Source organism: Gekko japonicus, unplaced genomic scaffold (genome assembly GCF_001447785.1).
Source record: "Gekko japonicus isolate JY-2015 unplaced genomic scaffold, Gekko_japonicus_V1.1 scaffold534, whole genome shotgun sequence".
Classification (NCBI taxonomy): Eukaryota; Metazoa; Chordata; class Lepidosauria; order Squamata; family Gekkonidae; genus Gekko; species Gekko japonicus.
This window is the reverse complement of record NW_015172021.1, coordinates 768,450-779,869: the sequence shown is the minus strand read 5'-3', so window position 1 is coordinate 779,869 and position 11,420 is coordinate 768,450. Positions and strand designations below refer to the sequence as shown.

The 11,420-nt window shown below is 46.0% G+C and overlaps 1 protein-coding gene across 1 annotated transcript in view; it reads left to right on the top strand.

Moving 5' to 3' along the window:
• The window catches only part of ACACA (acetyl-CoA carboxylase alpha), a 297,952-nt gene that overhangs the window by 176,287 nt on the left and 110,245 nt on the right, over positions 1-11,420 (top strand). The window contains exons 41-44 of the mRNA XM_015420510.1: positions 5,782-6,051; positions 6,854-6,951; positions 9,687-9,807; positions 11,201-11,311. Of these exons, the coding sequence (XP_015275996.1) occupies positions 5,782-6,051; positions 6,854-6,951; positions 9,687-9,807; positions 11,201-11,311 (600 nt within the window). The remainder of the gene's footprint in view (positions 1-5,781; positions 6,052-6,853; positions 6,952-9,686; positions 9,808-11,200; positions 11,312-11,420) is intronic.

Sequence of the window (11,420 nt, the reverse complement as noted above, 5' to 3'; positions counted from 1 at the left end):
ATACTGTCCTGGCCGAGCAGCTCCTGGCTCGCCTGGTGCCCACGTGGGAGAGGCTGCCAAGAAGCCTTTATTTAAGCCCCTTTGTCACAAAGTGTGGCGGTGACAGCCACCAATCCTGCAGACAAATTCACAGAGGAAGATAGGTCTGTCAACAGCTGATCATCACCGTAGATAGGCACACTGGCCATGGTGACTAAAGGGAACCTTCAGAGGCACTAATCCTGAATCCCAGAGCCTGGCGGCAATACCAGAAGAAGCCCTGGGCCTCTATGCCCAGGTTTTGGCCCTCCAGAGGAACTGGTTGTCCACTGTGTGAGACCGGATGCTGGACTAGATGGACCCTCACTGGTCTGATCCAGCAGGGCTCTTCTGAGGTTCTTATAAATGGAGCCTCCATATTCAGAAGTGGCATATCTGAATGCCAGATTCTGGGTGCAACCAACAGAGGTCGGCTGTGTCCTTCATGCCCTGCTTGTGGACTTCTTGGGGGCTTCTGAACGGGCCCCTGCTGGACGAAAGATGTGGAACTAGATGGACTCTTGGTCTGAGCCAACAAAGTAGTTCTTAGTAGGCATGATAAGTCAAAATGGGACCTCCACATACAAAAGCCATATATCTGTGAACACCAGGTTTAGGATGTCAGACCGGGGTGTGTGTGTGTGTGTGTCACTTTTCATGGTTTGCTGTGAACTTTCCAATGGCATCTGACTGACCACTGTTGGAAACAGGATGCTGCGGTAGATGGATCTTTGGTGTCCTTGGACATAACTCTCCTAAACGGATTCCCAGGGAAGATGCAGTAAATACAAAAATAAGTGTTTGTGCGTATAGAATGTCCTCTTGCCGAGACTGCACCGTGCTCACTGCCCCCAGCAGTTTCTAAGTAGTTAAAACCTGATGTGGGGATGCTGATTTTGGCCACAGGCTCATGTTGGCCCTAATAATAATACTAGTCTGCCCCAAAGAGAGTCATGAGAATAAACCAGTCCTTCCAAGCAAGTGCAGTTAATGATCAGGTTGCTTGAAGGTGGAGGGAGAATCAGTGAACACTTTTATCTCTTGGAGAATGGGGGAAATTTCTGTGCCATGCTTAGGAAGCAAGTTGACTGGATCACAATCTGGCAGGAAACATACATTGGCATTAAGCAGCCATGTGTTTAATTAAGAATGTAAAAAGAGCCCTGCTAGTGGTCTATCCTGTCTCACACCTGTCTCACCCAGTGGTCTATCCTGTCTCACCCAGTGGCCTGCCAGTTCCCCTGAAGGCCAACGACAGTGTATGGAGGCAGGAGGTTTCCCCTCATGTTGTCTCCTGGCTCCGGTATTCAGAGGTTTAGTGCCTCTGAACACAGAGGTTCCCTTTAGTCACTGTGACTAGTAGTCACTGATAGGCCTATCCTCCATGAATCTCTCTAATCCCCTTTGGAAGCTGTTTATTCCTGTGGCCATCACTACATCCTCTGGCAGCGAATTCCACCTTTCAGTCACTCTCTCTGATTCCCCCTTCATAATTCCAAGGACAGGTCACTTGTGTGCAGACATTACAGTGTTTTGTGTGTGCCCAACCCACTTAACTGCATCATGCAGCATGGGCAAAGTTGCCTTGGCTGCTGTGGCCAGAGGAGAAATCTGCTGTTATGGACAGCTGCTGCACAGTGAATAGTCCTTTGTCTGGACTCTTTCGTTGACTCTGAAATTCCTGTGCTTTGGATAAGGTGTAGGTGCCGCCACCTCCCACTTGACACTCCGATAACTTGTCTCCCAGTCTAAAGATCATTAGGAGCAATTCCCATGTATGCCAGCACTGAGTAGGGTTATGGCTACTGTGTGTTTATGCATTTGCTACCAAAGCTTTAACATGTGATCTGTTTGTGTGTGTGTTTCTGTGGAGTGGAAACGTATGTGAAAAATTGCATGCGCACAACAATACACACAACATTATGCATCTCTCTCTCTGTCTTGCAATTCCATCTTGCCGTTGTTACCCAGGGAGCAAATGACATCCCAGCACAGAACCCTAATCACAGTTTGGAACATCAGAAATAATGATTGCTTCTGATCGGAGGTGATGAATAATTCATCTGGTTTGATTTTCCCATCCCGGCCAGTGATACCTTTCAGGCCAAATGGGTTTCTACAGGAGAATAATGGCCTCACTTCTTATGGAAATACTGTGGCACACATCATTTCGCCAACACAAAAAAACAGTTAAATTAGACTCTTTGCATCTTCAAGATATATTTTCACTCCCGTTCTTGCCCTTCTCCATTCGCCTTTTCTGTCTTGGTGGCTACACAGAGGCAGCCAATATGTTGTTTGGGAAACACACGGACTGGCTGGCTGTTCAGAATTGCCTCTGGGGCTGGAAATAGATGTTACAGCCAGTGCGAGGCTACCTCAGAAAGCAGAAGCCCTGTGCTGCTTTCTGTAATTCCTGGGGATGCTCCATGCTTAATTATTACACACTGAGGTCCCCTACATTGGCAGATGATGGAGTGGAGAGTGTGTATAGCTCTGGATCAGATAATGCCACGTCAAGGGTTGTGCATTCCTAGTTCATGAGGTAGAGTGGAGAAGGTGACATGGGGCTGCTATTCTTTGGCAGCCTTGTATTTGCCATAATATCTAGTTTTTGCCTCTGGCGTTACTCTGGAAACGCTTTCTTGGTTTATTCCTGTGGCCTGTTTAAGCCCTGAGCTCTTGAACACATGAAACTGCCTCATTCTGAATCAAACTATCAGTCCCTCAAGGTGTGTATTGTCTACTCAGACTGGCAGCAGCTCTCCAGGGTTTCACATTGGTGTCCTTCACATCACCTGCTACCTGATCCTTTTATTTATTTATTTATCTATCTATTCAATTTATACCCCGCCCTCCCTGTGGGGCAGGTGATGGTGAGGATTGAACCTGTGACCTTCCAAATGCCAAGCAAATGCTCTACCACTGAGCCATGGCCTCTCCCTCTTGCCTGTCCCTCTTTCCCATTTATACTCTTTTATTTTACTCTTCTGTCAAAGTATACAATGTGAGCCTCTACTTTCATTCTACCGACTCAATGCAAAATAAGCCAAAATGTTACTGTAATATTTCACCCGGAACTGGATAGGCTGACTTTGCCACTGTGCCATGGTCCTTCAGTGTTCACATGCCTCCAGAGTGCATAGTTGGCATTTGCAAAGTTTGAGGTGGAATATCTACCATTTCTCAGTAGCAAGGCAATGGAAGTCCTCAGTCCTTTAAAAGTGGCCTCTGGCCTGTTTCGGGTTAATAGTACGATTCTAAGCAGTTACTCTTCCTAGCCTATGTGCTTTAGAAGGTAGATGCAGGTGGGTAGCCATGTTGCTCTGAAGCAACAGAACAACGTTTGAATCCAGTGGCACATTTAAGATCAACAAAGTTTAATTCTGGGAGTATAAGTTTTCGTATTTGCCTGTCCCCTTGTGTTTTCCCAACACTTCCTTTCACTTAGCAAACTAACACATCAAAGAAAAGGTGAGCTTAGAATGCTCCCAGTGTGCAATTTGGCATGTGCTGGGTGGTTTCTTTCTGTTTTTAAGTATGGGGGAGCAGGCAGGCAGCCCTGTAATCTGAAATGATGCTGCTGACCAAGAAAACCACTTCCTTCTGCTAGTGATGTGGCTCTGCTCTCAGTCTAAAGAGTGGCCCTTTACAATAGGCTGTGTTAAGCGGCTGTCCAAGGTGCTGAAACCATATGTTCTGGAGGCCGAAGCTTTGCCCAAGATGTGCACTGGGCCCCCCACCGCATCACTGAAGATGATACCCCTGAGGAGAGAGAGAATTTAGACATATCTTGTGCCAGGACGACGACAGCTGCTCTTGCCTAAATTCTTAGCAAACTTATTAAGTGTGCAAGAGATGTATGCGTGCAAGAGACGTACTGTCTGTTTCTTTTTATTTTAAGAAATCTTTTTATTCTATGTATATATAAAAATGCACTTTGTAGAGTTAAAACTGCAAAATCTCATCCATGAGAAAAATACCCTACTTCCCAAAGTCAATCAATGTCAAGATGCCAGCTCTTGAGAGACTCTCCCCCCCACACACACACACACTTTGTTTGTTGTCCGGCCACTGAGCAGTATCACTTTGTTTAGGACAGTTGTGTCATTTACTGGGTCTCTAGTAATCCACTCTTTAATTGCAGGCAGTTGTGGAGTTTTGGCAGCTTTAATTCTTCCCACTCTCAATATAGTTTTTAGTAACAGAGTTTATGTTTTGGGTCCAATCTAATTTAGAAATAAAAGAGTAAGAGTGAAGTGGTATATTATGGATTTGTCACCGTTGATTTCTTTAACAACCTTGGTCCCAAGTCACGGCACAGGAGACATACAACTACCACATATTCTCCTTGAATCTGCTTGCCCTACCTGCCATGGATAAAGAGTTTTAAGAAAGGTGAGGGAGAATGTATTAGATGAGGAGAGAGTGGGTGAATATTGAGGGAGCTGAAATGGGCCAGGCCTCTTCCCATTGGTAGGCAGATACTGGCTATTTTGCTATCAGGAAACTGGGGAGGGAGGGGGGAAGAGTTGGAAGGGTGTTAGCAATTGTGCAACCCAGAGAGCACTTCTATTAGTCCTAAAGCTCCAACAGTTGGTATACAATGGTGGTTTGTTGTTTATTGTGATGTAGTTGTGTTAACAGATTTAGGAACGTATCAAGAGCTGTGTACTTACAAGTGTTCATTAGAATTTGGAATGTGCTAAGTACGATCATGTTGTTTATCAGTAAAACTAGCTGCAAGTAAGCTCTTGTTTGATCTGAGAGCCTCTGAAAATGACTGCTGTGATGGGACAGATTGTGTGCAGAGAGGGGGGACTTGCTCTTTGTAAGGATCTTGAGGGTGCGTAGTGCATACATGTGTTCTGCATGCAGGTGCATTTGCTCCTCTGCTCTCATTGTAAATCCCGTGTTAGTGTCCTGAATGGAGTACGGGTCCTGTCTTCTCACTGCAGTACAGTCTCCGGGTATAGCAATCCATTTTTTTCCAGTGGGATCCAAGAGCTGCTGTTTGGGAGAAAGTAAAGAAGCAAACTAGTTACAATGGCAAGCGATTTCCTTCTTCAAACTCACATTGGTCCCAATCATGTAGAAATAGGGATTGGGCAACTGATTTGAATGGAACATGGGGGGGATGCTACACCTTCCTTCCATCTGCAGTTTAGCAATCCTGTGGTCCTCTTTTTTTCCTTTAGCCAAAACCAGTAGCAGTACTGAACCCCGCTGGAGTACTTGAAGGGAGGAGCCGTGGGGTAATGCACAATAGGAACGGGGATGGGTTCTATGGGCCCTCCTCTGCACGCTCCCTTAAAACAAGTCTCTGCACCTCTCTCTCTCTCTCTCTCTCTCTCGAGACTGTCATGACAACTCTCCGCGTGTCTCTCTCTCTCTCTCTCTCTCTCTCTCTCTCTCTCTCTCTCTCTGTAATTGAGACTGACCTGCATTCTAAAAACCTCTGTTTGTGTCTCGCTTGGTCCATACAAACAAAACTTAAATGGCAGCCAAACCTTCTTTTTCCGCTGGTGATCTCAGCTTAGAAAATCAATACAGGCGCTGTATGCCCAGCCCCACACCTCCATCAGCATAAACAGTGTGGTGTGACGGAATGTTCAGAATTAGAACATTAGAATTTGAAAGGGAGATAGTTTCTTAGCTATGTTGGTCTCTAAAGGGCTATCGTAAGAGGCATTATCTCTGTTGTGGGACAGAAATTCAATCAAGTGCTGGGGAATTAAATGATCTGTCTCTCCGTTAATGCAGATCGGCATGGTAGCTTGGAGAATGACCCTCAAGACTCCAGAGTATCCGGAAGGGCGGGATATCATCGTCATTAGCAATGATATCACCTATCGGATCGGATCCTTTGGACCCCAAGAAGATCTACTCTATCTTAGGGCCTCGGAGCTTGCTCGGATACAGGGCATCCCCCGAATCTACGTGGCTGCCAACAGTGGTGCTAGGATTGGTTTGGCTGAGGAGATCCGCCACATGTTCCACGTTTCGTGGGAAGACCCTGCCGACCCTTATAAAGTAAGGATGTGAGAGATGGTGTATGATGCTGGATCAGTGTCATGTATTCTGGGTTGGTGGGTTCTTGATTATGGGAGGAAGGTGGGTTAATTTTACTCTGTTGACAGTGATATAAATCTGATGGGCTAAATATGTGTTGAAGGGCCAAACTCTCTACACAAAAGATGCCTAAGAACCCACATTTATACTTAGTACTGAGAAGTCAAATCTGCTTGAATTAGATTTTTTTAATTAGATTTTTTTACATCTCTGGCGTGGCATGCCTAGATGAAGCTGCTGTACGTGTGTCAGACCACTGGACTGTCCAGCTCTGTATGGTCCACTATGGCTGGCAGTGGTTCTTCACGTCCTCAGGCAGAAAGAGAGAGAGCGCGCGCTTTTTGGTATCTCTTACTTGAGATCCCTATCTGGGGATTCCAGGGATTGAATTTGTTATTTAAAAATAATTAAAAAAAATTTTAAATAGCGTGCTTTGGTCCTTGGATGTAGTGAAGTGGGGGCCATGCAACAACAGAGGCTGTAGCTACCCAAAATGCTACCCAAATCTTTTTGGTTTTTTTTTTTTTTTTAAATCCTGGGTTCTTAAAGCCCTTCTATTTTTAAAAAAGTTTAAATTTCTCTGTAACTCCCCAGGGCCTGCAGAAATATCTGTCCTAGTCCTAGATTTCCCCATAGTGGGGAGCCACTCATGGGAATCGCAAAAGTTTGCATTCCCCTTTCACTGGTATGAGTGTAATATATAGCATTCATTCCCTTCTGACATCCCAATGACAGAGACTCGTTATCTCATTTTTCCTCTCAGGGGTTCAAGTATTTGTACCTGACTCCTCAGGATTATAAGAAAGTCAGTGCCTTGAACTCGGTACACTGTGAGCATGTGGAAGATGAAGGAGAATCCAGGTATGTTTATTGCAACCACTGGAGCTTTTAAAAAAATTCCTCCCTTTTAGCACCACATTTAGTATTCCGAATGTTCTGCTGCTGGTGAGGGTAATTTAACCTACCGAAAAAATGGTAAATAGGTAGGTTTCCCGGGTATGATTGGTGGCCCCATGATACAGCCAACTTACTGCAGCTAAGCAAGGCTGGGTGTGGTCCGTGTCAGGACAGGGTACCTCTTTGGCACTCTGTATACCTTGCCAGACTTCTAAGACTCAATCAAGGAAGCCATGGCCTCCAGTTCTTTTCCCCCCGGAATTTTTGCATGTGTGTGTGCGCGCGCACACGCACCCATGTCATGGCGACCTCTGCCAACTCCTACTGGGGCACAGAGGACATTCAGAGAAGTGGCTTGATAGCCTGCCTCTGGCCTCCCATTCCTGGTATTTCTTGGAGGTTTCCTATCCAAATGCTGGCCAGGGTTGGCCCTGCTTAGCTTCTGAGATCTAGCTTCCAGGTCAGGGCATCCTCCAGTTCTCAAGACCTGAGCAAGACTGTTAATGACAGGATGTTTTGGAGGTCATTAATCCATAGGGTGGCCATAATTTGGAAGCGACTTGTTGGCATGTAACACACAAGGGCGGGGTATAAATCCAACTTTTCTTCTTCAGCATATAACTCAGTGTATATATCCCGGCAGTGAAGTAGAGCCTGTGTGTAGAGTGGAACTCTGTGCAGTCCTGGTTCAGGAGTATGCAACCTGCCCAAGGCCATTGAACAAGTGTTCCAGAATAGAAATGCCACACAGATGGACTCACATCCAGATCCACGCAGCCAGGCATGCATTTGCCCCCACTGATGGCATTGGTGTTTGCTGAGACGCCTTTAAAGGGTCTAAATCAAATGCAGTGAGGAGCCAGGAGACACTTTTCAGGAAAGCCCTTTCCTCCTGATCTTTTGTTTGGGCTTTTAGGCGAGTCATTCCTCTTGCTGGTAAAGCAAAAGGAGCAGACCCAACAGGAGGCCAGCCTGATCCTGGAAAGAAAGGAGGTGGGTGGTGGGTGGCAGGAGCCCCGGCAGGAATCTGGGGAAGAACTGTGTTATCGTGGAAAGGTTCAGCACAGGAAATCCAGTGTCTCATAGTAGTGTGGTCTTAGGGCTGAGGAGATTTCAAGTCCAAATTCTTCCTTTGTAATGAAGCTCTCATATAATAACCCCCCCCCCCAAAAAAAAAGTTGAGGGATAGATCAGACTAGGTATGTGCACATGACGTTTTTCAGGTTTGGGTACACCAAACCTGAAAAATATTGGTATATAGCGATTGGTATGATATTGGGATTCAAGAAATAATCAGTATTGCCAAATTTATTCAGCAAAGCTCTCTTTACATACCTTACCTTCCCTCCCCAAGTTGCACCTTGGCAGCACACCTCAGCAAATTAAGGGAAATCATTTAAAGCCTTCCCTCCACTCATTGAGGCATGCCCGCCACCATGGTGCAACTCAGGGAGGGAAGGGAAGGTATTTGAAGTCTCATGAGCAGTTCTTGAAAGAACTCTCTCAGCCCCACCTTACCTCACAGGGTGTCTGTTGTGGGGAGAGGAAAGAAAAGGAGATTGTAAACTGCTCTGAGATTCCTTCGGGTAGTAAAGGATGGGATATAAATCCAATCTCCTCCTCCTCCTTCCTTCCCCTTCATGAGTTGCGTCACAGCAGCCACATGCCTCAGCAAATGAAGGAAAGGCATTTAAAGAGACTGTGGTCTCTTTAAATGCCTTCCCTTTGCTTGCTGAGATGTGCCAACTCAAGGAGAAAAGAGAATTACTTAAGGTTTAAATGTCTGACTTGCAGAGTCATACCGCCGCAGTGGCACAACTCTGTGAGTCACGCGGGTGGCTTGCCTTTGCAAAAGCCATTTCAAGGGAACTTTCCCTTTAAATGGCTTTTGCAAAGGCAAGCCACGTGCGAGGTACCTAGAAGTGGTGCGAGTTTATCCAGAAGATGGGTGAACTTGTGCTGCTTCGGCTAGTGAAGCTGAGCCCGAATAAAAGCCGAATAATATTGGATTTTATTTCGAACTCAGCTACATCAGTAGCTGAACTAGATTAGAAAATCTGATTCAGCTGAATAAATAAAGGTCTTTTTGGGGTATTTATTTGGCTTGGTACATACTGAGCTCACACCCCTGGATCAGACCACTTAAAAAAATAAATCCAATGTGTTCCTCAATCTCTTTTGGTTTTTCTGGTTATAGGTTTAATTTCCCTCTTTTTGGTGAAGCTTGCAGGTACCCATGCTCTGTTTCTCAGCCTAACCTCATTCACAGGATGAAGGTTACAGAACCCAAGATCATTGGAGGTATCAAAATGTCATTTGTGGGTAAATCTAGCCTGGAAAATAGACTGGGGCATAAACCCTGCTGAGTACCTGAAATAATCCATAATAAAGGGTAGCTTTGCTCACATGCCAACAACAGAGATGGGGACCCCACTGTGTGTGTGTGTGAATGTGTGTGAATGTGTGTGCACGCATGCGCTCAAGAACCAGAAGTGAACAAAGCTTTTCTTCTCCCAGTCTGAATCCAGTCATTCATCTGCCACTTGCAGTCCTGCTAAGAACTGCTTGTGGCTTTTGGATCACATTGCTATAAGAAGTTATGTTAACTGTGGCTCTCCCGTATCCGGTGTTCTGGCTCTACGGAGCATGGTTTCTCCAAGAACTCAGAGCTGGAATCTCATGACCCCTCTCTTTCTCAGATACAAAATTACAGATATTATCGGGAAGGAAGAAGGTCTTGGAACAGAGAACCTGCGGGGATCTGGCATGATTGCAGGAGAATCGTCGCTAGCGTATGAAGAAATTATCACTATCAACCTGGTAAATCCTTGTTTTTGACTGTAACTTTGTGTCAGACCACTGGCTTCTGTCTGTGCAGGCTCTGAAGCACAGGCAAAGAGCTCTTCTTCCCTTGTCTGAACAGCAGCAGAGGCTTTGACAGAGTCCTTCTTTAACTTCAATGGCTCTCTGTTGCTGTTTGCCTGCATCTCTCCATATTGCACTGTCTGCTGTTGTACAGGGCAAGAGATACAACGCAGCAGCGTCCATTCAGTGATAGGAGGTTAAATAGACCTGTGGTCATCAGACAGGGTGCCTGAGCTGCAAACTAGTGTTTGTTTGTGGAGAAAGCTCTAGGGATGTGCACAGGCAGTGAGGCAAGCCTTTGGCGGGCTGGATGTCGATCCCCAGGCCCCCCTCGCCCCATAGTCTTTATTTATTTAAAAACATTTATTAGCCACCTTTCTCCCTTATGGAACACAAGGCAGCTTTCAACCCAGATAAGATACATAAAATAAAATACATTAAAAGTGAAAGCCGAAATTTTAAATCATGATTCAGGACTGCTAGAAAACTTAACCATATGTGGCCAGTTTGGTGTAGTGGTTAAGAGTGTGGACTCTGATCTGGGAGAACCGGGTTTGATTCCCCACTTCTCCACATGCAGCTGCTGGTGTGACCTTGGGTCAGTCACAAGCTCTCTCAGAGCTGTTCTCTCAAGGATAGTTCTGGAAAGAGCTCTCTCAGCCCCACCTACCTCACAGGGTGTCTGTTGTGGGGAGGGGGAGGGAAAGGAGTTTGTAAGCTGCTCTGAGACTCCGAGTGAAGGACGGGGCATAAATCCAATCTCTTCTTCTTCTTCTAAGCCCCCCCCCCAATCTTCAGCTGCCTCCTAAAGATCGAAAATGAAGGGGCCAGGCACACCCTCCTGGGGCTGCCCCTGAGAAGGCCCTCGCTCATGTACCCACCAAACGAGCTTCTCCGATTGATGGGATAGTCAGAAGGGCCTCAACCTGTCAAAAAGTTTTGTCTCGAGATTAGATAATATCCATTCGCACCCACTGCTGAGGTGCAGTCCAGCTGTCCAGCCTCACAGACATTTGGCCAGAGCAGTGGATCATACAGAGATACTTACAGGGAGTTTCCTTTGAGGATGAGTAATTCTGATTATTTATCTGCATTTGGGAGTAACCAAACAAGCCAGTCACATACCATGCACAGCTCCCCATCTTAATAGAATTAAAATTACGAACAGGTGATGTCAGATCAGTAAATAATACAGAGACGTAACAGGGAGTCTCCCCCTACAGGCTACGATTTGGGGCTTGAATTTGACTCAGAGTCCTGTTGCATGCAAAGCACACACGTCAGTCCTCTCAGCTTCCTGCCAAGTTACGGGACTATGGAAATGAAACGGACACCATTTCTCTTTCAGGTGACATGTCGGGCAATCGGCATCGGGGCTTACCTTGTCCGGCTGGGACAGAGGACAATCCAAGTGGAGAATTCGCATATCATCTTGACTGGAGCTGGAGCCCTTAATAAAGTAAGTGCATTCTCCCATTAGAAAAGAGCCAGGAGCACCTTAAAGACTGACAAGATTTGTGGCAGGGTATGAGCTTTTGTGAGTCACTGCTGACTTGTTCAGGATTGTC